We start from the raw sequence: 26,139 nt of genomic DNA, 5'->3' as shown, positions 1-26,139 counted from the left end.
GGATCCATAATGTTGTGTGTGAAATAATTCTCTTTGTACTACTAGTACGTATTTAAATACATTTTAACTTAAGATCTTAGCTTTAAATGCTTATTATCAAAACTAATCAAACCTTATGGATGTTTTCAGGTATGTCTGCAGCCTTGTATACTATGGCCTAACATTCAATGCTGGTGAATTAGGAGGAAATCTGTATCTAAATGTAGCTCTTTATGGCCTTATAGAAGTTCCTGCATTTCCTCTCTGCATGTTTTTTATTGAGAAATCCTGGTAAGAATAGTAACTTTCTAGTTTTATGTCTATATTGTAAGGCTAGAATCATATATAAAATAGGGAAAAGCTTATTTTAGGCTTTTTTTTTTTTTTTAGTGGTAAGATACTATGTATTTCTGAAACTGTTTTTCCTTGGAGAGTTATGTGTAAGATTGAAAGCTTGTCTCTTTCACCAACAGAAGCTGGTCCAATAAAAGATGTTACCTCGCCCTCTTTGTCTTTCTCTTGGGAGGCAGTTAACTGTAGGGCCTCCTGTACTTAAGGAAGGAATGTGTTTAGCATTTTCCACCCCTCCCTTTTTGGTGTCATCTAACTTTGTCCTATTAGGTTGAATTTTTCAATGTTTAGTGTTAGCCTAAGGATGAACTTTATTTTTTTGAAAAATCTGAGTAAAATAATTGTCACTATGGATAGAATACTCTTTTTATATATCTTATTCTTGAGGAAATTCTGTACCAAAAAATAAAAAAATTCTGCGCACAACATTTTAAAATATTTTAAAAAATATTCTGCAAATTTTGTCAATAAATAAATATGAAGGCTCCAGTGTGGCAGTGAGGAGCACAGGCCACTGGCTGCATGGAGGTGGGAGATCAGTTTGCAGCCCTCCCACTTCCGGGCCGGGACTCAGTGGTGAGGCTGCACCCAACCCTGACAGAGCGCAAGGGCCAGGCCTGTCCCAGAAACACTCCAGGCCCTGCCACTCTGTGCTAGGCGCACCAGGTGTGGGAAGGCAGGCTCATTCCAGCAGGATCTAACTGTAGAGGGGCTTTGTATGGAGAGACAAAGAAATTTGTTGGGGGACATTAATTCTGTGTATGCGCAGTGGTGCAGAATTCCCACAGGAGTCATATCTCAATTAGAAATTTTACACCCAAATAACTAAACAAATTAAAGTAGCAAAAACTTTGAACTTAGCTTGTTTTTATCAAGCATTAAAAATGAAGCCAGTTATGAAGAAGAACTGGTTTAGTATTTTTAAAGTCATAATCACTTAGTCCATAATTTTTCATATTTCTCTCCGTATTTGGAGGCCCTCAGTTATAGAAATTTTTGTCAGTGCCAAAAGCTAAGCACTAGCTCTAGAAATCCGCAGCTATGTAGGCCTGCAGCCCCCCTGCCATTCAAGGAACTTGGTGTGAAGTCCTGGCCCTATTTACATCAGTGGCAAACTCCATTGACTTCATTGGGGCCAGGATTTCACATATAAGTTTTGTTGGCAAAGCTCACTGAACTTGTAAGATTGCCAAACTAAAATGATCAAGGACTACAATTTAAACTGTATAACACACATTCATGGGACATAAGCAGCTTAGTCCCTGTGCAATTTGTTGAAAATATATTCATCTGTATTTGAGAACTTTTTTTTTATCCATTATTATGAGGGCATAGTGATGTATGTAGTTATAAAAGTTTAAAAGATATTATCTGTAACAAGCCAGGTAGCCTGAAGTTTGGTATAAGCCTTAATCTACAATGCATTAAGAAATTCTTACATTTTGTTTCAAAAGGGTGAAAAGGATCATTTTAATGCAAATATTCTATGTTGATTGTAAAGAATCCAGAATTCTGCTGCTGATAAGAGAAATATATAGATATAGCTAATATATTTTACAGTGTAAACTGAGTAATAGGCACGTTCCCTATTCTAGAAATATATTTAACTTTTCAGCTGAACTATCAGTGATTTTCTAACTTACTGACTGAGAATCAAATATATTTGTAATCCTTTGTAAGTAAATATCAATTGTATATAATATAATACTGCAAATGTGACTGTTGGCTGGTTCTTCTCAGTCAGATCCACTTCACTTTTATTCCAAAGTAAACAGATGTGGAAATAGCCTTTGTGGAGTCGTATGTATTCTTGTCAAGATTTAAATATAAAATGTATTTTATACTTTTTACTTTATATTACAACAAAAACTATGTAAAAGAATATTAAGGTTGCACAATCAAGCACTCGGGTTAGAAAGGCCAGAATGAAGGTTGCCTATCCAGCCTTAATTCAGTCCCCTTGTGTGTATGCATTATTAAATAATCTCTTAATTACTCGAGCATGTATTATATTTTCCACAGGATCCCAGCCTCATTCTTTGCACAGAATGGATTGTGCTCACAGAATGAGTCAAGGCTGTGTAGTGAATGAGGCTGTTGTTTATAGGATCCCCTCGCTCATTTGTTGCAGAAGTTGACAGTTTTCATGAACCATGAATTCACTTAAACTTTTTAGAGAAAAAAATCAAACATTTTGCTAGAAAACAGTTTCTGTGAATACTAATGCACCGTAATTAAAAAAATATGTAATTACTTAACTGAAACCACTGTCTGAAACATGGTACAATATGTCTATAATTATTATTATTACAGCCCTTGGCTTTTCACAGACAATTACAAAAAGGCAAGTTTTCTGTCTTGATGAGCTTAGATTTTAACCTTATCTAACCATGTGCTCTTTTTCCTTTTAGGTCTGGAAGACGTAAAACTACAACTTATTTTCTGATATTTGCAGGGTTTGCATGTATATTTACCATGTTTTTACCAGAAAATTCTGGTGAGTATGTACTGAAACTTGAGTTAGTCCATCTACAGATAACTGTTTTACAATTAAACTCAACTAATCGGTTAGGAAATAGTAGGGGGCTAGTAAAGTCTCTGTATATTTTGGAGATATTTTGATTGCATTAGAACTGGACATGGTACAAACTATTGAATAAAGTTGTGACAAACAGTATTTTCACAATTATTACAGTAGTTTTTAAAAAATCCTACCAGATTCATTGTAGAATCTTGAGCTATCTACTCATATGTACATTTTATTTTACTTAATGTTACAAAATAGTAGTGTTACTATTGAGATACTGTTCGGCAGAGGCTCCCAACCTTTCCAGACAACTGTACCCCTTTCAGGAGCCTGATTTACATCTCACTTAAAAACTACTTGCTTACAAAATCAGACATAAAAATATAAAAGCGTCACAGCAAGTAATTACTGAAAAATTGCTTACTTTTTCATTTTACCATATAATTGTAAAATAAATCAATTAGACTATAAATATTGTACTTACAGTTCAGTGTATAGAATATAGAGCAATATAAACAAGTCATTGTCTATATGAATTTTTAGTTTCTACTGAATGGAAAATAATATAAGAATGGAAACTAGAAAGAGATTGTAGTTTTAAATTCTGTGAACATATGAATATTAGTGCAATACGATTGTGTCCAGTTTGCATAACTGTATTCAATACGTCATTTGCCTAGGAGTTAACCTTGATATGTGGTATGTCAAATTTGCCTGCTGATGTTACCCAGTGTACTGAAAAAGATATTGGAGTTCCTGAAATCCCTCTTTAAGGCATCCTAGGGATTCCTGTAAGTCTAGCCCAAGGCCAGACCAGAGTACTGCAAAGGGTAAATTCTCAAAGTGTAAGCCTGAGCTAGCCACAGCTTTTGAGCTCCAGGACTCAGTGCTAACGCCTCCCATGCTGGTGTAGATCCTTCCCCTGACTAAGACCAGATAGGTAGTTGTCATCAAAGTGCTGAACTCAGTCGTAATTAAAGCTAAGCCTGCTTCTTGTTCTCGCTATTGGCAATAGCCATGTTGTTGCTGCATGTATCAACCTTACCTATTTTTTCTTTTGGGACATTCACCCCGCTTCCTACTGTTCAGGAGTAAGAATCATGGTGGATAAGGTCTTTAGAGAAGAAAGAATTACTTATGTGTAAGTCTTGCTCTCTGGAGATACCATTACAAAGGGATTCTCATTGAGTAACTGTAACTCCCCCAGAGTTTGGGGATTAGTCCCCTTTTTAAGGTGCCTCAGTGTTTGCACTTAGTTTTTGTGTTTTGGGGGTGGGACTTATTTTGAGTCCTAATTAACCATTTTGAATTGGATGACCATCCTGGGAGTTTCACATCCTGTGAAACCAAAGGAACTGACTGAAATGCTCAACGGGAAACATTTATATCCAGCATGCAACAGCCAGTAGGGGACCTGACTCTCTCTCTCTATCCTGCTACTGCGAGCCTCAAGAGTCAAAATTATTTAAGCGCAGAGGGAGTTCTTCCAGTTGTGGTGATGACCTAAGGCTTAGGAGTGGAAATCTTTTTGGAATTATATCTTCAGAGAAACAGAATTACAAGTAAGCATTTTTTCCCCTTTTTAATGTAAAACTTTTCTCAATGGGATAGCTTCATGAGATACACATCTCATTTGCATGAGTGCTTGAGGAGGATAAGATATACTATATTACCATAACACACTTCAGTATAATAGTAATAGAATGCAAGAGCACTCAGTCTGAAATATTAAACTGCATTTAGCAATTGCAACCTCAATTTATATTATACCCGTGAGCAAGTGAAGGATCAAACATTTATTAAAACCATATAACATTGGTGTCAGTTTCAGTGGAACAGGTAGCTTATTCTGCTAATGTGGGGCTGCAGCCCCAAATATCAGCTTTCCATAGACACTGAATTCTAACCACTTTTTAAAATACACTGATTTAAGAAAAAGTTATACACCTCTACCCCGGTATAACACTGTCCTCAGAGCCAAAAAATCTTACTGCGTTATAGGTGAAACCGTGTTATATCGAACTTGCTTTGATCCACTGGCATGCACAGCCCCGCCCCCTGGGAGCGCTGCTTTACCGCGTTATATCCGAATTCGTGTTATATCGGGGTAGAAGTGTATCTATGTTTGGCATACAGGCAGAAATAAATAGTAGTTTCTGCTATTTTATGTGACTGACTGACTTTCATTTCAGTCCCTTTCAATCCAAATTAATTTTTTACTTTTTCTGATGATTTTTTAAAAACAGCATGATGTTCATCCATGTGTCAAAGCAAGAGTAAAAAAAAAAATCAAAAAATCATCTTTAAAGATAGTGCACTAGCACATAGTAATGATTGCTGAAGCACTGCTGAATTTCATAAAACCTACTCTGTTTGGAGTTTTGGTGTTGTGGGTAACTGATAAAGTTACCATGTGTGTCAGTTTCTAGTCTGATCTGAGTAAAATTGGTTCTTGGCCCAGAATGATTGTAGTCAGTTAAACCATTCAGCTCCCAGCATCATACAATCTGATTCAGTTCCCAGCATGAAGTGAGGATTATTCCCTCTCTAATCTGACCTTGTAGCTATTAGAACAAAGCAATTTTTATTAGCCTGAGTCTGCATTCCTTGAAGTATTTAACAAAAAAATCTTGATTTTATTATAGTGGATTTAAAATTATAATTAGGTACTAAACACATGCACTGCATGCCCTCATCTATCAGAAATCTATCTTGATTTCTAGATAGCTCAACTTGTTTATCAGCCAAAATAGATTCAAATAATTTCACATGTGGAATAAGACAAATTACAACTTTTCAGCCATTAAAGATGCTGTCTGTTGGTCAATTTAAAAACTTATTTTTTAAATTAAAACACAATTAGAAATTTCTTATAGTCCCCCATCCATCCCTCCTTCCCATTCTTTTAGGATTAAGACATTCATTCATAGGGACTCTGAGTTGGAAGGTGGGGCAAACTAAGCTATAATTTTATTTGGTTTCAAAAATAATTCTAAGAGGTAGGTGCAGCTTCCTCCATTTTCGTCTCTTGTAATGGACTCTGGTGAACAAAGGTAGCAAGTTCCAACGGGAGAAAATTATTTACATAGATTTGCTTGGTAGTACACAACATGAATGTTCTTTTAACTTGTGCAGCTCTTCCATTGATGTCAATGGTCCATTGAAGTTGAAAGTTATTTTGTGTATCTGGGAGAGAAATTTTTTTAAAAAGCAATTCATATTGAATTAATCATATCCTGGGACTTTTTCTAGTGTTTGACTGTGAGTGCCAGACAGAATTTTAATCTGTGTAATAGGGTCTTTGAGGGCTACACTTTCCTGCATGGATAGTTCTTCTGCAGTAAAATATAAACCTATATTTGGGTTCTTCAAGATGGAAAGTGCCATTGAATAAAACTTTGCCTACCGAAGCGGAAGAGTAAAACATTAATGATGACCCTTCATGTGCAACATTTTTGATGCCATTATCGTAAAAGCATAGTCATGGTGACCATTCCCTATTCCAGGTGCTCCAGCAGCTGCTTAATATCAACTTCATTTATGAGCAATCTCTGGTCATCTCTGACACACAAAAAATGGCAAAGATCAACCAATTGGTGATTATACCATAAAAAATAACTGAATGGCAAAGATTTGAGCTTGATAAGAAACTTGGAACTTTCTTATTTTCTAACATCATTTTCACAAAATTCTGCCCAAAATAGTAGCACAAAATTACCCATTATCAGAAATATTTGAAGAACTTTCCTTTTGATATATTCCTCCAGACAGATTTAAATTCACAGGGCCATTACTAGATGCTTTAGGCGAAGAAATAATGGAAGAACTGAAAGGTTTCATGTTGACACTTGATGTGAAATTGCTGGTTAAAAATTAGAATTGCCTCACTGATGGTTATCAACATCCATTCAGGAGAAACTGTGTTTAATACTGTTGATTCTACTTCTGAGAAAAAGGCCATGGAATATTGTGCCAGAGTTGCTAATGATGCCATCCAAGAATGCAAAGGGAAATATGGCAAGTGAGTCTTTTGCCTCAGGAATAACATAACATCATCTCAGGTATAATAATCCTAAATGTCTAATGTATGGCTGTTCAGCACATCATATAAGCCTCACTGAAAAAGCAGTAATAATTGAAGTTCTAAAATGCATTGTGGAATTTAAAAAGTGCTGCAAACACCCTCAGCTTCATGATTCGTTGATTGAAAAAAAGAAAATTGATGCCACAGTTTCCCAGTGGCACTCAGTGGAATTATCAGGAAGACTGGGTTTCTGCGTTTGCATCCAGCTAGTAGATGTATGTTGACATTTGCATTGAGCACGTGGAAGATTTTTTGAATAACCTTTGTATCCCCTTTACATTACAAAGATTTCTGCAGGAAGACATGAAACTTGGAAAAGCAATTGAAGGAAGTTTCAGAGTTCCAGTGTATATGCTGATGACACTAGTATTTCAGTTCAAGTAGAAATCTGGCTTGATCCAGTTAAAAAGAATTGGAATCATACAAGGACAAAAATAAAAAAACAATTGAGAAACTATCTTTTCCAATACTTAGCCAACATGACTTGATCCAAATAAGTTGAACCCAGAACTGGAGGAAGAATCTGAAATACAGTTCTTGGAACATAATTCTGACTTTTCCTTCTTGTCTAGCAAGTAAAATTGAAGATCCAGATTTCTACCCAAAACATCTTTTTACAAATGAGTTTGTGTCACAGTTTGTTTCTTCAAAATGGTGGAAGTAAAATCATGTTAACAGGAGAGTTAAACTTAATTCTTTCAGATTTTAAAAGATCTGTACTCTTCTCCAGTCAATATAGCATCAATTGAGTGTGTGTTTAGTGAAAGGCAAATAAGTTGGTAAAAGTGTGTCATTATCTAAGGAATAATACAAGGAAGTAGTAGGCCTATCTAGTTAGTGGACTAGGGTATCAATTACAATGTTCTTGTTTTTACTTACAGAATTTCAAACTTTTCCTTTTAGACCATGTATGCCTTTAGATTGAATAGGCTTATGAATTCAGTCACATAGTCCATGATTTTGTATTTCATAATACATTCATGTTTTTATTTATTTTTTACCTTAAAAAATCCCACCTTTTCTTTTTTTTCTCTCCCTCTCTCGTGTCATTATTATTGCTAGTAACCTTGGGTTTCCCAAAAAGCATTGGGAGAGACTTCTTGGTCAGAAATATACATCTTAGTCACAAAACAGAATGTGTTTTCTCTGGAGGCAAGGATTTTAGTTGTCAGAAAGACGTCTGTCAGTGTGATGAAGTCCTGTATATGTGGTGCAGTAGCATCATAAATTTGAGTACATCAGTTAGGCATCAATTTATGATCCTACAGGGAATGCACAAGGTCAGACAATACATTTATAAAAAATATTACTATGCAAAACCCATTTACAAGTGGTTTAAAATAATTTTTTTTAAAAAGGTCTACACTTAATTAGTGAACTGTGGGGAATTTTTTTTCTACAGAAAAGAGGTCTTTAATTCCAAATATCCTCCTGAACTGGCATAGGAAGGTAAGTGACAGGATAGATAGCTTTTACGCTGGAAGAACAAACTTTAGTAGCAAAGAGTAAATGCTATACTTGTATTTAAGTCTCTTGAAAAATACCATGTTTTCAACTTAGTACAAAAAACCCCAGAGAAGTGTACATATTTCTTTATATTCACATTTATTTATTTTCTCTCTTCCAAAGGTTTTTTCTTCAGTCCAACTCTGTTAGCCTTGTGTGGAAAATTGACTGTCAGTGCTGCCTTCAACATAGTGTATATTTATACTTCTGAACTCTACCCAACAGTAGTGAGGTAATTGAAGATTTAGATCTGAATCATTTTTGGCATAGGAAATATAACTTCTGGCTAATGATTTGTTTAAATTTGTTTTACTGCATTAATTGTTAACATTTAGATTCATAGACTTTAAGGCCGGGACCATCATGATCATCTAGTCCAGTAGTTCTCAAACTGTGGGTCTGGACCTCAAAGTGAGTTGAGACCCCATTTTAATGGGGTCACCAGGGCTGGCTTAGACTTGCTGGGGCCTAGGGCTGAAGCCCTTGGGCTTCGGCTTTGTCCCCACTCCCGCCTGGGGCAGTGGGGTTTGGGGTTTGGCTTTGGCCCCCACACCTGGGGTGGCTGGGCTCAGGCTTCACTCCCCCCTCCTGGGGTCGTGTAGTAATTTTTGTTGTCAGAAGGGGGGTCGCGGTGCAATGAAGTTTTAGAACCCCTGATCTAGTCTGACCTCCTCCACATTGCAGGCCACACAATCTCGCCCCACCCACTCTTGTAATAGACCCATAACCTCTGGCTGAGTTACTGAAGTCCTCAAATCATGATATAAAAACTTCAAGTTACAGAGAACCCACCATTAAGATGAGTTTAAACCTGCAAGTGACCTATGCCCCGTGCTGCAGCCGAAGGCAAAAAACCCAGGGTGTCTGCCAATCTAACCTGGTGGTAAATTTTTTCCTGACCTCAAATATGGTGATTAGTTAGACCATGAGCATGTGGGCAAGACCCAGCAGCCAGATAGCTGGGAAAGAATTCTCTGTAGTAACACAGAACCCTCTCCAACTAGTGTCCCATTACTGGCTGTTGGAGATATTTGCTACTAGTAGTCACAGATCAGCTACATGCCACTGTAGCAGTTTCATCGTACTATACACTCCATAAACTTATCAAGGTCATTCTTGAAGCCAGTTAGTTTTTTGCCCCCACTACTGCCCTTGGAAGGCTCTTCTAGAATTTCACTCTTCTGATGGAAGTCTAATTTCAAGCCTAAACTAATTGATGTTCAGATTATATCTATTTGTTCTTGTGTCAGCATTGGTGCTGAACTTAAATAACTCCTCCCCCTCCCTGGTATTGATCTGTCTGATGTATTTATAGAGAACAATCCTATCTCCCCTCAGCCTTCTTTTAGTTAGGCTAAAGAGTCTGAAACAGTTGATAAAGCACGTATGTAAATGTAAACAATTTTCACACAAAAGGAGTTGACTAGTGGCTGGGTTATTATAATTTCTGTTTGTTAATTTTTTAATAAAATAACATGATTTCACACTTATCAAAGCAGCTGATAGTAAAATTTATTACTTGAATATACTTTTTATGTCTACACCATTTGATGGGTTGAGGACTTCATTCCCCATAGCTTTTGAACTAGCAACTTTCACAAAAACTAAATCCACTTTAAAAATGTGAACAACCAAAATCCTTCCCTAATTAAATACAACCCTAGGTATATTTTTCTTATTTCCATCACTAATTTTACTAGTAAAATTCTTATTCATAAAAACAAATTTCTACTCCATGACTTCTCCCTTGTCTTGCTCTTATACAAAATACCATAATTAACATGATGGAAGAACATTTTAACTTAATTCGTCAATATGGCACATGCAATAAAAAGTTGAGTTCTTATAACACTGCTGTATAATTAAAGTCCCCTATGTAGTAATTATGTGATGTCTTTTGAAAAACAGTTACTTGTTTATACCTTCATGTTATTTAATTAAATATTTTAAACAAATAATTTATATAGAGCCTTAGCAACCACACATTGTTTTACAGATGTATAATATGCAAACAAGTGAACTGAAATACCCACCATATATTACATAATTCACAATAGGTTGACAAAAACTATCCCACCTGTTATCAGGAGTAAGTTAACAGCCAAGTTACAGAAGTGAAGTACACAATACCCTTCCTGTTCTCCCCCTCTTTCCCATGCCGCCAAAATATTATCATTTATATGGGAGTAGTGCCCCAAAAATGCTGGTCAGAATTCGGGCCCTGTTGTGCTTGCTGCTGCGTAAACAAACACAAAGGAAGATATGATTCCTTCTCCAGAAAGCTTACAGTTAGAAAGGACAATAAAACAATAAGTAAGGAGAAAAGAGGTGAGGGGCAACCACGTATAAGCAAAGTCACAAGACTATGTTAGGCACACTGCTTGTTAGTTCCTTTTCTTTTTCCTTTTATTCATTTTTCTTTATTAGAGGGTAGGGAGAAATAGCAGTAGGAGATGAGTAAATAGTAAGAAAGGGGGTAGTGACGCATAGTGAAATGGGGAAGGAAGGAGCAGCAGACAAGGAAAGTGAGGCTGTTAGTGGAAGGAATGTGAGAGAGAGGGGTTGGAAGAGATTGGACCAAACACCAGACAATAATGTTCAGAGTTCAAATAGTAAAAATCAGATTGATGACTTCATTAGCTGTAGAGGTCAGGAGAGTGTGGATAGTTAAAACCCCTTTGTCTGAGCCTCTGCCTGCTATGCTGTCATGGCTGTTCCAAGTTACATGGCTATGGAATTCCCTGCAGCTCATTAGAGCTGGCTGCACACCCAAGAGATGCTGTTCTGCTTTGAAATATACAAATCTAGAGCTCTAGGGGACAATCAATGGGAGCAAATTCCATAGCCTGAGGCCCTCCATTAAGGAAGACCTACTGATGCTCCTGTAGAGTTATAAACTAGGAACTACAGTAGGAGCATAGTTGAGGGTGGTCATAGGAGAGTCAGAGCTTTTAAAAATGGTCACCAACACCTTGAACTGCACTTAGCACTAAAGGTTCATAGTAATTCTCAGCTTATAAAATATCACAACTGAAGGAGATCTGCACACTCTGACTCTTCAGGATTTTGCAGTTTCTGTCACAGACCATGGGAGGAGCTTTACATGAAACAAATCCCTGTGTTTGAAAACCTGGGCCAAGTTTTAGGTTTATAACTAACTCACCTAAAAACTAGTTGAATTTGGGTTTTGTTAGAAAAATTTTGTGTATTTTTAATGTTTGCCTCTTCGTCCTGTACTTATCATTCTCCCTGAGTCTGAATTGTGTGAGTTAAGCCTGGAGTGAGAAGTTTTTTAATTTCTTGGCTTTTGTTTGTTTCACAGTGATCATATGGTTTAAACATTTTATTTCATAAGTCATATTGCTGCTATTGCCAGATATGCAACAGCGCATATCTACTGAGAATTATACCAATACTCAATTGTAATTGAAATAAGTCATTTGTGATGGGGGGGGGGGAGAGGAGGGGAGAGTTAATCAGGTACAGCACTGTTCCCCTGGAGAATCTGTACACTTATTTCTGGAACAAAAATAACCATATGTTATGTTTGGAGAGGTGGAGAGCAGGGGGGAGCGAGGAAGAGTACCATTTTTCTAAACTATCTTTATTCTTGAAATTTGATTACGTTTTATAAAAGAGTATGTTATTGCATCGCAGGACCCATACTAAAAATGTTTTCACTTACAGGTTAGTGATTGTCTGTTTATATATTCTTGATATTTTAATTAGTTTAAAATATTTTCATTATTTTATACAAGAAAAATGTCACACTAGTACTTCAATTTTTGTGCCAGATGGTTAATTTGAAAACAAAACTTTAGCACCACCTCGTGGTATTATGCAGTTTTGCAGACATCTTCAGTATTCCTTTCCCCATTTTATACTGAAGTGTAACTATGCTGTATGTTGTTAAATTAAGTATTTTGTTCACAAGCAAAAATTTAAAAACAGAGGAAACCAGAGATGTCATAGTACAATCCATTTCTTCAATTTTATTACTAGTAAAATACATGCAGGTTTTAATTTCAGTTAACACCTATTTAGTGCCATAGACACTTAATATGCTTCCTAACATCCAGAAAATATGGGGGGGGGGAGGGGGGAGAGAGTGGGGAACCAAAAAAACCAGAAGTGCATTGCCTGCTGGTCCAGAGACTAATCCTATAATAGAAACAATGGCAGAAAATGACTCAATCCAGGAATATAGTTTACTAGAACCAACACAAAGCTACAGTACCCACTAAGAACACTTATTTCTTCTTCAAATGATTGTTCATATCGATTCTACTATTGGGTGCACAAGCACCCCAGGCAAATGCAAGATGATTCTTTTGGCCAGCAGTGTCTGTTGCAGCCGCACCCCAACCCTAGATTTTTCTTCACCTCCCCACTCCCAGGTCATAATGTGTGGAGGCAGGGCATTTCGTCACTTAGATCCTTCTTACCACCTGTGAACCCTTGCAGTGTCCGTGTGCTTCTCTGTGATTCTGTAACAGAGTCACAGAGAAGCACACGGACACTGCAGGGGTTGTGTTACTGTAACTTTTAGTTTGATTCTTGTCTTTATAAAAAATAAAAATATATACTAGTTTATACTAATTTTTCATAGATAGGTATTTATAGATCTGGTTATAAAAACGTTTTGACAACATTTTCTGATGGAAAATACAGCTCAGTCAAAATTGAAACTCTGTGAAATTTTATTATTTTCACAGAAATTTTGAGTAAAACCAAAAAAATCAACTTTTGTTTAGAAATTACTTTGTTTTTATTTTTTGAATTATAAATTAGAAGATAATATATAGTAATAAAAAGTCAAAGCTAAAACAAAATGTTTCAATCCAAAACAACTTTTTCTGGAATTTTCCTTCAGAGAATTTTGAATAATTTGGGTTTTGTTCAGATTTGAAATTCAGCCAAATTTCAAAATCTCAAAGTAGTTCATGCAACAGAAGCTCTTTGAGTGATCGCACAGATGCATTCCACTCGGTGTTTGTGCGCTCCACTTACAGTTGTTGGAAATTTTTCCCTCAGTGAAACCTGTTGGGGTGGCTCAAGCTCAAGCTGTCACACCCCTCCGGTCACCAATATAAAGGGCCCAGCTGACTTCAAGCCCCTTGAGTTTCTTCTTACCACCCGGACTTGCCTTTGCAAGGGTTCTCAGTAGGCTCTTTCTAGATTTTATTGTAAATGGTTTTATAGCATTATTAAAGTTATTAGTTAGTTATTGGTGTAGTTAGATTAAATGTTACCACACCTGATGATTTCATCCAATACCCAGTACAGCGGGATGCCTCAGTCACTGGACTTCAAGCCTTGTGTTTCCTGCAGTAAGCCACTGCCTGTGAGCATCCCACACCTAGGCTACTTGAAGTGTTTGGAGGAAGTTTGTGTTTGGCATCGCTGCCAGATCTGCAGAGATTTTTAAGCCTCACACAAAAAAGGGCCATGAAAACAGACTAAAGTTTTTCTTATGGAGGCAGGCTTGAGACCTTCATCAAAGCCAGGTCAGTTGGACTCTGCACTGAGTGCTTTGGCTTCAGTGAAGAATGCATTTCCTGCTTGCCTGAGTCCAGCCACTGCTCACCATCCCCATTGCCTAAGAAGAGGCATAAGGCCTCCAAGTAGACCGCTGAGAGTAGATCTCTGGGACTGAAATCTGCTAGAAGTGCAGTTAAGAGTAAAGTGCTGCCAAAGTTCAAGCACATCTCTTCTCTGGCAATGCAGAAACAGGGACCATTGACTCCAGGACTGAGGCAGGTACTGTTGAGGCTGGAGCCTGAGGGATCACCTTCCACATCTGCAGCACCGCACTGTACTGACACCGTCTTGATACCGATTACACTGGAGACATTTGTGGCTGCCAGAGATCTCTTGAGCTTTTCAATACTGATATTGCCAATGGTACAGGAGTCTGTACTCTCGGTACCGGCAGACCTGGGAGCTGCAACAGTATTGCTGCAGGACTCTGTGCCAGGTCAGCCCTGACTGCCTCATATGGCTCATCCTTCAGTACCTTCAAAGGGGAAGCCTGCAACACTTGCTACAGTGCTTCCTTTTCCAACTCGGCACCAGTCACTGGCACCCTCAGTCAACGGAAGGAGAGTTGTCCTGCTCTGAATCGGAGGTTGAATCCTACATTTCCCAACCTCACAGCTGCTCTCACTACTCCCCACTGAGGCACTACTTACCCTGCCAGGGATCCTTCAGCTGGAGCACTATCGAGTGGGTGGCCAGGAGGTCACTGGGGTCCTAAACCTGTCCAGTGGCCTTTTTGGAATCTGTGGCATCCCCCTTCCCAGTTTCCAGACCATATTCGAGGCATTCCTATTCAGTGGGAGGGGGTGTGTTCGGGGCTCCGGCCACTGGGGGGGAGCCGCGGATGGAGGTGATGGGGCTGGGGGGGGGCTAGCCTCCCTGCCCATGCAGCAGACCTGCAGAGAAAGAAGAGTAGGGATTATAGGCATAGACAATCTCCTCCTTCTGTCTCTGCATCAGTGCCTGCCCCATCCAGACACGGGGACTAGTATGCTTCGCTTGACTTAAGATACACTTACTTTCATGAGGCAATATTTTAAGGTTACAGAAGTTGCTCAGGTTTACAGTGAAACACTCACATTACCAATCCACTGTGCTGCCTTTTAGCCTGTTGGCAGCTCCTCAAGTTTTCACAAAACGTATGTCTTTGGTAGCTGTGTTCCTGAGGATGCTAGGGCATGTCTACACTAGAAACGTACGTCGACTTAAAACCACTGCAGTAATTACCACTGTGAGCTCCATGCCTGAAGTCTGAGTGGCTCCTGGGCTCCAGTGCAGCTGCCGGGCTCTGAGCGGGGAGCTGGGAGCCTGAGGGCAGCCGCCTGGCTGTGGCAGAGAGCTGGGAGCTGAGAGCCTGGCGGGGGTGGTGGTTGTGGGGAGCTATCCGAGGTGATGACAAGATCCTTCTAGCTCCAGTCATCAGGAATACCTACCGAGGTCCAAACCACCATAGCAGGTCTTCTGTTTGAGGGCCACAATCTCTTCAAGTCAAAAACTGATAAAGCCCTTCATTCATTAAAGTACTTTAGAGCTACTTTTGCATTTTCGCTGAGCTTGTATACTCTATCCAAGGAGAAAGCAAGCCAGACCTAAAACTTCCTTCAGATAGTATGGGGGACAGGGACATCATTTTAATCCACAGAAGGCATCAGAGCCACTGAGGAAAAAAGAGGTTGCAACATAGATATCTCTTCCTGAGTTACAGCACACTTGACATCCTCTGAACAGCAGTTTCTACACCTCTGTTGAGAGCCTAGCAGAACTTTTTGAAGATCACTACCTTGCTACCCCCTCATCACTTTTGGCAACTGCCTTTTTTTTGGACACCCGGACTGGGAATACCATGAGATTTGTTAGCAATCGGTACTGTATATGTTCTAAAATCTCTCTACCACCATGCCCACCCACCTTCCCTGTCCCTCGTCAGGATCCTCAATCATGAGATTCTGATTTTTATTCCCCATTATTTTCTCATTCAAAAGAAGAAAGAGGTTTGAAGTCCTACTCTGTACCTTCGATGTCTCAACATCCAGCTCATAGAATGTACCTCAGATTCCTGGTGAGAACGTTTCACTACTAGTGCAGGGTCCTGTCCTCTGGTCTTTCTATAGCACTGAGGGTGTTCATCAAGTGCTTGCCAGAGATAGCCACGCATTTAGAGACAAGTGATCCACGTCTACCCATAGTCTGTTTGTGAGCTGATCTGAGGAAGATGACCACAGCAGGTTATTGTAAGATGGCAGCCTTCCTCACCAGCCTCTCTGTGCAGCCCCAGTCACCTTCTCTGCTCTGTCTGACATAGTCTTGCAGAATACCGGTCATTCTACATCCAAATCCATCATAGTTATGTCTGACAGCCTAGATGTGACTGGCCTATATCCACTGAAACAACTTACTGAGCTAAAGTAAAGAACATTCTGCTCCCAAGCAGGAAAATCTCATCTGGACTGACTTAGAAAGCTGAAGTGGAAAAGGTTTTTCTATTTGGACATCTCAGGACCAACTGGCTCCCTTCTCAACACTGTTTTGGACTATTTACTAGCTCTAAAACAATCTTTGCATTAATTCCACAAGGGTCCATCTAATAGCAATATCTGTATATCACCCTCCTCTGGAGGGCTGTCCTCACTGTATTTTCTCACCCTCCAATGGCTAGATTCCTAAAAGGCTTTTATTCATGGTTTTCCTCTAGTTCAGTAGTCTCCTCCCTTTTGGGACCTCAGTACAGCATTATTGAGGTTGATGGGTCCTCTGCTTTGAGCCCTTAGCAACCTGTTCACTATAACACCTGTCAGTGAAGACTGACTTTTTTGGAGCCATTACTTCAGCTTGAAGGGTATGGGAGATTCAGGCCCTTATGTCAGGTCCTCCCTATACATGATTTTCTAAGGACAGGATTGCTCTCAGACCTCTTGCCCAAAGTTGTTTAAAGTTCATATGAACCAGTTTATTCATCTCCCAGTTTTCTTCCCAAAGCCTCACTCAACCCTGGGGAAACTAAGCTACATACACTAGTTGTAGTAAGGGCATAGGTACTACCTTAATAGGACAAAATCATTCAGGAACACCCCTGGACTGTTTGTGGTGTTTGCTGATAAGAAATCATTTTCCGTTGATGTGTTTATGAAGAGTAAAAGATCAGTCAGTGATTCTTCATAGCCTAATAAAATATAGGGTATACAGTTTTCAGAAAATGAGTACTCTGGTTATTCAGAATATGTTTTAGCACCTTACCCTTTAAGAATACATACTGTGAACAGAATGTTTGTTGTGAGATCTCAGCCTCATCAATAGTAATGTACTGTAGACTCTCAGGTGGTAAAAAAGATAAGCTTTCAAGCTTACACAGAGCTTTTTCCAGACCTGAAGAAGAGCTCTGTGTAAGCTTGAAAGCTTGTCTATTTCACTAATAGAAGTTGGACCAATAAAAGTTAATGTATTAACATTTTTTAAAAATCCTTTGGAAGGATTGTCATTCACCCTAATGCAACCACATAGACAACTGTATATTATCAATACTTGTTTGTATATGAAACTCAAGCATTTGCAAATCATCAATTTTAAGAATGTGGGGAGTAGATTTCCTTTTTGCTTGATGAATTTTTCTATCCACTGAACTGAAATGTTAAATATTCTTCTGGTTTTCAGTTACCTGCCACTAAATTCTACCCATATGATAGATAAATTGGATATAATAAACTTGCCACCACTTTTGAGTGTGAGAAGCTGTATATGGTGCTTCCACAATCCTAATGTATAAACGATATAGTAGAACTAAAACAATAAACTTGGCAGGTGAATTTTAGATGATCTCTAATTAGAACAACATTTAGGGCCTGATTCTGATTTCACACTGGTTTTATACCAGTGTAATTCTGTTGACTACAGTGTAGTTACTCTGGAATTACACTGATCTCAGAATCAGGCCCTTAGACTGTCTGAGATGGCATCTGAAGCCTTGCTTTCACAATGGTCTGAAAGGTGTCATAAAATGTGTATGTCAACAATGGAGGAGAAGGATGGTAGATACGTTTGTATTTCAAAACACACTTGCCTTTTTTTCCCATGGTTTGCTTTGGCATGGGCTTTCTATACTTTGTTTATTAACCATAATCCTTCATTTCAGTTTTGATAGTTCCTGTAGTAGATACATTATTGAGGTAGTGGAGGTTCTAGTCAGCCAGAGCAAAATGTACCATGTTAGAAAATATTCTCTAAATCATTCTGGAATGCTAATGGATTCAGTTCTCTGAGTTGTAGTGACAGTGTTTTACATGAGCAACATGTTGTTGACTTTTGGATTAGGTTAGTGAAGTACTAATTTTTTAATTAACTCATACTTCTTTGGTATGTAGATGAAAATAAGTATTTTGCATTTAGAACACCGTGTTCTCCCCCATTATTGTTAGAAAATCCATTAACATTCTGGATTTGAGAGACCTAGGTTCAGGGCCGGCTCTGGCTTTTTTGCCGCCCCAGGCAAAAAAGCCTCCTGCTTCCCCCCCCCCCAGCGCGGCAGGGGAGGGCGCGGTGGGGGGGGAGGGCGGCCGGAGCCCCGGGGGGAGGGCGGTGAGCCCCGGCCAGGGCTCCGCTCTCCCCGGCCGCTGGGGGGGAGGGCAGCCAGAGCCCTGGGAGGAGGGCGGAGTGCCCGGCCGGGGCTCCGCTCTCCCCGGCGGCCAGAGCTGGAGCACCGCGCCGCCCCCCTCCAGGTGCCGCCCCAAGCACAAGCTTGGTGGGCTGGTGCCTGGAGCCGGCCCTGCCTAGGTTTTATGGAAAAGAGAGGGAAGGTTCATTTTACTATGAATTTTTTTCAATATGTTAACTGGTTGTTCTTTGTTCTTTGTATGGATTCTGTCGGAGAAAGGAGGTGTTTGGAGCTGGTGGTAATCTAGAGGGGTTGGGAGAATATTAACCATACCTGATAAAGCATGAGAATTAAGAATTTTTGACCCATGTAATTCTGGGAGGAGACCTGGGTTTGCCCTGAGTTTTGTTGGCAGAACTCCTCCTGGCAATGGCCAAAGATCAGATGTCCACACTGCTGCTGTTAGATGTGCCAGCTCCTTGCGGTATCATTGCCTGGGGAATTATTGGCTTTCCTGCAAACATGAGAGGGGTAGATGCAGAGATTCTGAGTGACTTCCTTATTTTCCTTTTGCGAGAATGCCAGATAGTAGAGGAGTTACTCTTATGTGGGCTTCCACAGGGTTCTGTGCAGTCATCTGTTTTGCTCAACATGGGTAAAGAGCTTTTAGAAGTTAGTGAGGAAAAGACATGGACCTCAGTCATTTTGGTATGTTGGTGACCTATCTCTAATTCTATATTTGTCTTGTTTAATCCATTAGCTGTGGTTCGGTGATTTAGCCAGGTTGTGGTTGAGATTAGGGAAATGAGGACAACCAGGCTGAAGCTCAGACAGGATATGACTGAGGTGGTGATAGGTTGGGAGAAGCAACTGAAAGATTTGTTGAAGATAATATCATGCGTGTCTATTCTCTGTCACTCAGGTTCACAACCAGTGGTATTAATAGACCTCCCAGCTGCTGTTAGGCAGTCATATAGTTGCAGTGGCCCAGAAAGAATTTGCATTTGATCAGGAAGTTGCAACCATTTATTTCTGAGGTGGACCTTTCTACATTTATCCATGTCTTATTACAGTCCACTCTTTATGATGTTGTACCTTTTAAAATTAATTTGAAAACTGAGTGGAATGCAGCAGCACAGTTGGTAGCTGGTGTATTTCTCTAGGAGCATGATACACTAGTGCTCAAGGATCTGCACTGACAGGCCACTGACTTCTTTGTGGACTTTAAGGTTTTCTTTTTGATCAATAAAGACTTAAATGACTTAGGACCTTGCCTGTTTCAGAGACTGCCATTCTCCCTGTGAGATATTGCAGTAGAGGCCCTTAAGCTGCAGCTTACTCAGTTTATAAAGGAGGGAGTTGCTAGATCATTCTCCATGAGGTTCCTGTCAACTTTGGAATTCATTCTGTAGCCCAGTCCAGAGTAGCCCACATTTATTGACTTGTAGGGCATAATGTAAAGCCTATCTGTTTATTCAGACTTTTGGGGAAGTACTGGATTGCATCAGAGGATGGGGTTTTTGGCATGGATATCCTTGGGAGATAGATTGTAGGGATATTAAAGAAGGTACTAACAGTGATTCCCGCAAGTAACAGTGACCCCCCCAATAATTTGTCCCCCACACTTTAAAAATGCAACAGTTTCATCAAGTACAAAAATCTCTTGGGTCTTCTGTTAAAATTTGTAAGCTACTGTCTGTAGAAACCATTGATTGTATCTGTCCTGTGAAAGATACTTTATCACCATGTAAAACTTACAAACAAGTTAATTGACTTTGTTCTTGAAGTAATCGATACAATGTAAACAAACGCTATAAGCCTGTTAAGTGACTTTCACTTCATTGTAACAGCAACGGCTCCTAGGAACAGACCCCCACCCTCTGTGATTAAAGGGCCGGGAGTCTCAAATGAATTAGCACACACCCCGAAAGTGGTGGAGACCATAAATTAAAATATGGTTAAGATATGGAATGTATGTTGATGAATGCTTGATGTACATGAATGGTTAGGGAGGTGCCAGCCTAGAAAGGGAGTATCCATCGGCCGAAGAATGTGTAAAGTGGACCACCAGAACCCCCGGAGGGTAAACTGGGATCCACCCCATCACCTGGAAGGATGAAAAACACAAACTTTGGACAGTGTGGCGCCACCAGGAATGTGCCCAGGAATGTGCCATCCGCTGATTGAGTCAGCAACAGCAGGATGAAACAGCTCCCATAGACTAACACAGGAATTAATTCCTATAAGAATGGACTCTCAAGACTGAGGATTTTGAGTCTCTGGTTCTGCTGCCAACCTCCAGGAGTATCAGGTGCACCTGACAAAGACTCGGTTCCATCCTCATGACCAAGATACCTGGCCAGTAACTTGGCATGAGCAACTTCTAGGCTGGTAACTATAACACCTATACAGAACTTGAATGAATGATTGTGTGAATGAATATATATATATATGTGTGTGTGTGTGTGTGTGTGTGTGTGTGTGTATAAGGAATAAGTGGTGATAGGAATAAGTAGTCAAACAACATTGTTTACTTTTATCTTTTGCTTTATCATTATATTTACAATAAATGTGGCATCTTTGCCTTATCCCTCTCCATAAGATCCTGCTGGTTTTTATTCTATTGGTATAACAAGATGGGATATTTTCTTCATTGGCTGGTTATAGTAATTTTTACTGTTACACAGGTTGACTTACCTGCTGGACTTATATTAATTACATTAATAGACTGATTTCCCCTCCCCCCCCAAACAAAACAAAACAAAAACATTGTCAGGCTCTCCCAAGTGATGGATTGACATTTTAAAAAAGTATTTGTATACATTTCATTTGAAAAAGAACAATAAAGCTTGGATGATACCTGAGAATAGAATTGCTTGTTAAGGGCTCGTTCTAATCATATCACGTTTTGAAATTACACATCCTTTTTCCCCCCCTTTGGAACAGAAATGCTGGCTTGGGTGTCTGTTCAATGACTTGCAGATTTGGTGGTGTTTTGGCTCCATTTGTGCCATCCATGGTAAGAAAACTTTTTATTTTATTCATGTTAATTACTGACACTTCCCCCCCAAGACTTCTAGTTTATTGGAATAATCTCAGAATTGCTTTCATGATTCTGACATGGCAGGTAGATCTTTTTAAAGGGATACTTATATATACCTCTGCAAATGTATATTTAAGCTCTATTTAATTATATTGATATAGTCAAATTCCAGACTTAACTAATGAGAGAGGGTGTTTTGGTTGTTGTGTGTTTTGGGGTTTTTTTTGTATTCACAAAATAGAATATCTTTTTATAAAATGTCATTCCTTTGAGAAAGAAGCAAATTAACATTTTATCTTTTACATTAAGTGAGTTACCTAGTATTTATCTGCTGCTGCTGTCTTTGTAAACAAATTTTGTATTGATACCTAGTTTAGTACCTGAATGCTCTTTGGCTTGCAAACATTCATAATTGAGATTTTAATATGAATAATTGTTTGTATAGTGAGTTTTTGATCCATTCTTTTCGTAATGTATATCTAAATAATTACCATTGTTGTTAATAGATATTACATACGTGAATGCTGTGAAGAACAGACCTTTTGATATAACTTGTTTTTGTGTATAATTAATTGAAATATATATATATATATGAAACATGAACAAATAATGCTGCAATATTTTTGGAAATATCCTGGGGCATGAATTAATTTGGGGTTTTTATCACTGATTTTTAATTTCAGAAAACTCTTAACCCATCTGTACCATTCATGGTGTTTGGAATCAGTGGAGTATCAGCCGGATTCTTGACTCTTCTTCTTCCGGAAACTCTTAATAAGCCAATTGCAGAGAGCATTGAAGACCTTCAGGGTCCTGTATACCAAATGCTTAAAAACAAAAAGGCAGAGTAAAAAAACTTTTTTTAATCTAGTTTTTTATTAAAGCAGTTTCCATACATCTTGCGCAAGTCACACTGTAGCACACATTTCCAAGTTATTCAACTTGGACATTAATCTTAAATTTCTGTTTTTTCTTTATTCATAACATCCTTGCTCTGTATTTGTTAAATAGAGTTTTACAATTGTTTGTATGTCAAAGAAGAAAGCTTTAAAATAATTTTTTTTGCACTCATTTTCACCTGTGTATATGATACAGCACATAAGCCACAGTGCATTTTTGTTATTGTTGAACATAATTTTAAAAAACAACCTGAAATAGTCACAGGTGATACTGTAGATAACATAACTTGTACTTCTGCAGTAAGGCAATTAAGTCACTCTTATGTATTGCATTGTACCCTTTCTATTTATGTCAAGTCCCTTACTAGAATATAACATTTAAAAAAACAGTGTATGATATTTGAGGAGAGTGTTTAATCCCTTATTTATTTCTCCTCCATTGTTAGAAGTATTTGGAACACTTTCCTCTAGTAGATGAATGCCTAATAAAACTTTTGAAACTGAAAAGTAACTTAGTTTTGTCTGATTAATGGTCAACAATGGTAGTTTCAAAAATACAACCAGGACAATTTGAAAAGATATACTGTAGCTTTAGTTTTTAGCTGAAATCTATTACTACAATTAACAGTACAGTGACTTCATGCAAATTGCTGGAATTTGCATAAAGTCTCTTCAAAGGATGCAGCAAGCATCAGTCTATCACTGTTATACTGTAGAAACTACAATTTTTTCCCCTCCAATCCTGTATGGTGACACAAACTTTACTGTGAAGACTCAAAATTTAATTATCTCATGATACAGAATGTGTAACACATTCAAAGATTTTGCATGTGTCGTCTTACTCAGATGAATATGAATGGTAGGATATCTAATGACAACAACAAAGGTTATCCTATGAAGTCAACACAGGTAGCTTGGAAACAAAAGAATACTAAGTGTCCTTAACACACTAACAAATTAATGAGTTTTGTTAGTTATGTTAATTATTGTACTAAAGAATTAATGAGTTTTTAAAAATTAAAAGTCCATATATACTTAATGTAGTTTAATATTTGGTAGTACTGAATTCAATTGAAATGAAAAGAAATTGAAACACAGTCTCTTAAACTCATATTTGTGCAGTTTTGTTTTTTAATTTCACTTCATTTTTGAATTTTGATCAACTGAATATATGCTGATTTCCCCCTTTGACATTAATCTGTGAACATCAGCAAAAATAAGATACTTTAAATTGTTTTAATAATTTATATTTCATCTGTTTTAACAGGTAAACCAATTAGAAGAAAACACTTAAAATTTCAAAAAACATCTTTCTGTTGAAAAGTCAAGCATCTTTTGGTAAAGTGCTTTCATAGTGGAGGTGTGGAGCCACTGAGAAACCAGAATGGAAATGTCAAGGGGCATAAAGTATAATGCCACTTCCAGTATGTTGAACAGTTTATTTTTATATGGAGTGCAACTGAGAAAATGGAAGAAGTTTGCCAAAATTTGTGAAAAGAGAGATGGCAAATCCTTGCATTAATTTAATGACTTAATTAACCACACTCTGGACACAGAAGATACAGGTTTTAATAAAAAAAAAGTAATATTCCATTATTTTATTTTGTAAGATGTAACTGCTAGCTGTGAATTGAAATATAATGATGAAATTGAGGTAGTATGTAATTAGTGTTTTTTAAAAGATATTTTCTGATTGGAAGGTTGCAGGGCAGCCTACTATATTCAGGTATTTTGTAATTGTTAGAAATAATTATATCCTGTGCATGCTAATGTACTCAACAGATTTTTTTTTTCTTTTTTCATTTGCTTTAAACTACTGCATACCTCATAATACAAAAAGACCAAAGATTTGTATAGATTATTGCCTTAACAGTAACATTAATAATGTGAGCAACTCAATCAAATTCATCAGGAAATTTCAAAGGGAAGTAAATTAACTTTAATGCTGGATACAGTAGGTTTTTTTATAAGACCCAGTTGAACAACAAAGAAATTTAACATGAAAAATTGCAACATTGGAAAGAATAATATGAGGTCTTTGCAGACAAGAGGTATATTTAAAAGAGGGAGTAAATTAGTACTGAACATTTATTGAAATATTAATTCAAAAGATGCAATTAACCAGTAGCTAAGAGCTAGCTATAATTGCAGAACTAGAAGAAAATTATCAAAAATGTGTCAAATACAACATATAATCAAAAAATGTTATATTCAATTAGAATTGGAAATATCTGCAATAGAAAAATAAGTTCAGTAGATTTCACTTACCAATTAAAATATTTATTTTTGAGTAGGGAAATCATAGTTGTTATGATTGGTTTGCCAAAACAGTATTGTAATTAAATTAAAAAAATTATAAATATAAAATTAGTGTTTCTTTTACATGTAAATTTGTCATGCTCTTATAAGGATATTTCCTATCATTTGGACTTCAGTCCTTTTATTAAATGCATCTGGTAGGAAAAGCTTAAGGAAAAGCCACTGCATTTTGACATAATTTTCATATTTAAACTATGAGCCTGCAAGTTATAACACATGGGTAGACTGCTCTGCCCCTGTGGAACCCCAATGAAGTCTGTAGGGGTACAACAGTCCATCTGTATGTTATAAATGGCATGATTGAATCCTTAAATTGTATAAAATTATTTAAAATCACAAAATACAGTTTGCAGAGAAAGTTATGATTTTAGATTGCATAAAACATCTGTATATGTGCATTTAAGTTCTGTGCCAAAGTTCAAAATAACACAAAACACACAATTCTTATTTTCTTATATATATTTAGTTGCCTTATATTCCATTTTTGTGGGCTTTAGAACTCAGCTGGTGAAAGTGTTCCTGAATACCTTCTGGTAGTCTCTTACCTTCCTTTAATGTTCATAACCACAACAACTGAGGATCCCTCTTCAAAGGATAATTACATCATCAAGGAAATGGTAAAAAGGAGTTTGTGTTTCTATCAATTTAGAACTTTTTATTATGAAAAGCTCTGTTGATTCTTATTTTTTTTTTGGTAATAAAAATTGAATCTTAAAACGTATTGTTTTCTTAGAAGCAGAAGTAACACATTGAGAGAGGCTCTCCATAAATACATCAATGTATGGTGAATGTCTCATGTCCTCCTTCTGCCAGATGTTTAATGTATCAGCCTCAATAATGAATTTTCCACATCCTTTTATTACAGTTCTTGTAGAAAACAGGTAATAAATATAAATTGTATTTAAAATGTGCTTATATGTCCCAATTTTTTTAAAATTTGGAATGTATCCTGCTCAGAATTTACTAAGATTTTTGTACATGTGACAGTTTGTAAAAGTCTATTCCTGGGGAATTCTGTGCCAAAAAAATAAAAATTCTGTGCACAATATTTTATAATTCTGCTTATTTTATTCATCAAAATTAACACAATGTAATCCTGACATTTGCAATTATTTTGGTAATTTATTTGCAACTATCAGCAAGTATCTCTGTAATACTACAGACCACAAAAAAGATTCATCCTCTGACTCTGCATCTCTTTGGAGTCACATTTTGCAGCTGCAATCCCTTCCGTGAATTTAGGCCTCTTTTGGCAGGAATTTTTGCTTCTTTCTTTCCCATCACAAACCCAGAACAGAGGGAAATATG

The 26,139-nt window shown here is 37.7% G+C and overlaps 1 protein-coding gene across 2 annotated transcripts in view; it reads left to right on the top strand.

The window, feature by feature from the left end:
• The window catches only part of LOC112113093 (solute carrier family 22 member 15-like), a 66,010-nt gene extending 40,156 nt beyond the window's left edge, over positions 1–25,854 (top strand). The window contains exons 7-12 of one of the 2 annotated variants that reach the window (XM_024209268.1): positions 130–270; positions 2,742–2,827; positions 8,571–8,679; positions 21,517–21,589; positions 22,297–22,455; positions 23,780–25,854. In XM_024209268.1, the coding sequence (XP_024065036.1) occupies positions 130–270; positions 2,742–2,827; positions 8,571–8,679; positions 21,517–21,589; positions 22,297–22,455; positions 23,780–23,806 (595 nt within the window). In that variant the 3' untranslated portion in view covers positions 23,807–25,854. Of the gene's footprint in view, positions 1–129; positions 271–2,741; positions 2,828–8,570; positions 8,680–21,516; positions 21,590–22,296; positions 22,461–23,779 lie in introns of both variants that reach the window. The other variant, XM_024209269.1, reaches the window with a different exon arrangement.
• Positions 25,855–26,139: the final 285 nt, after the last annotated feature.

This window comes from Terrapene carolina, unplaced genomic scaffold (genome assembly GCF_002925995.2).
Source record: "Terrapene carolina triunguis isolate 2854851 unplaced genomic scaffold, T_m_triunguis-2.0 Scaffold95, whole genome shotgun sequence".
Lineage (NCBI taxonomy): Eukaryota > Metazoa > Chordata > Testudines > Emydidae > Terrapene > Terrapene triunguis.
The sequence above is the reverse complement of the archived record's forward strand: the minus strand, read 5'-3'. Positions and strand labels throughout refer to the sequence as shown.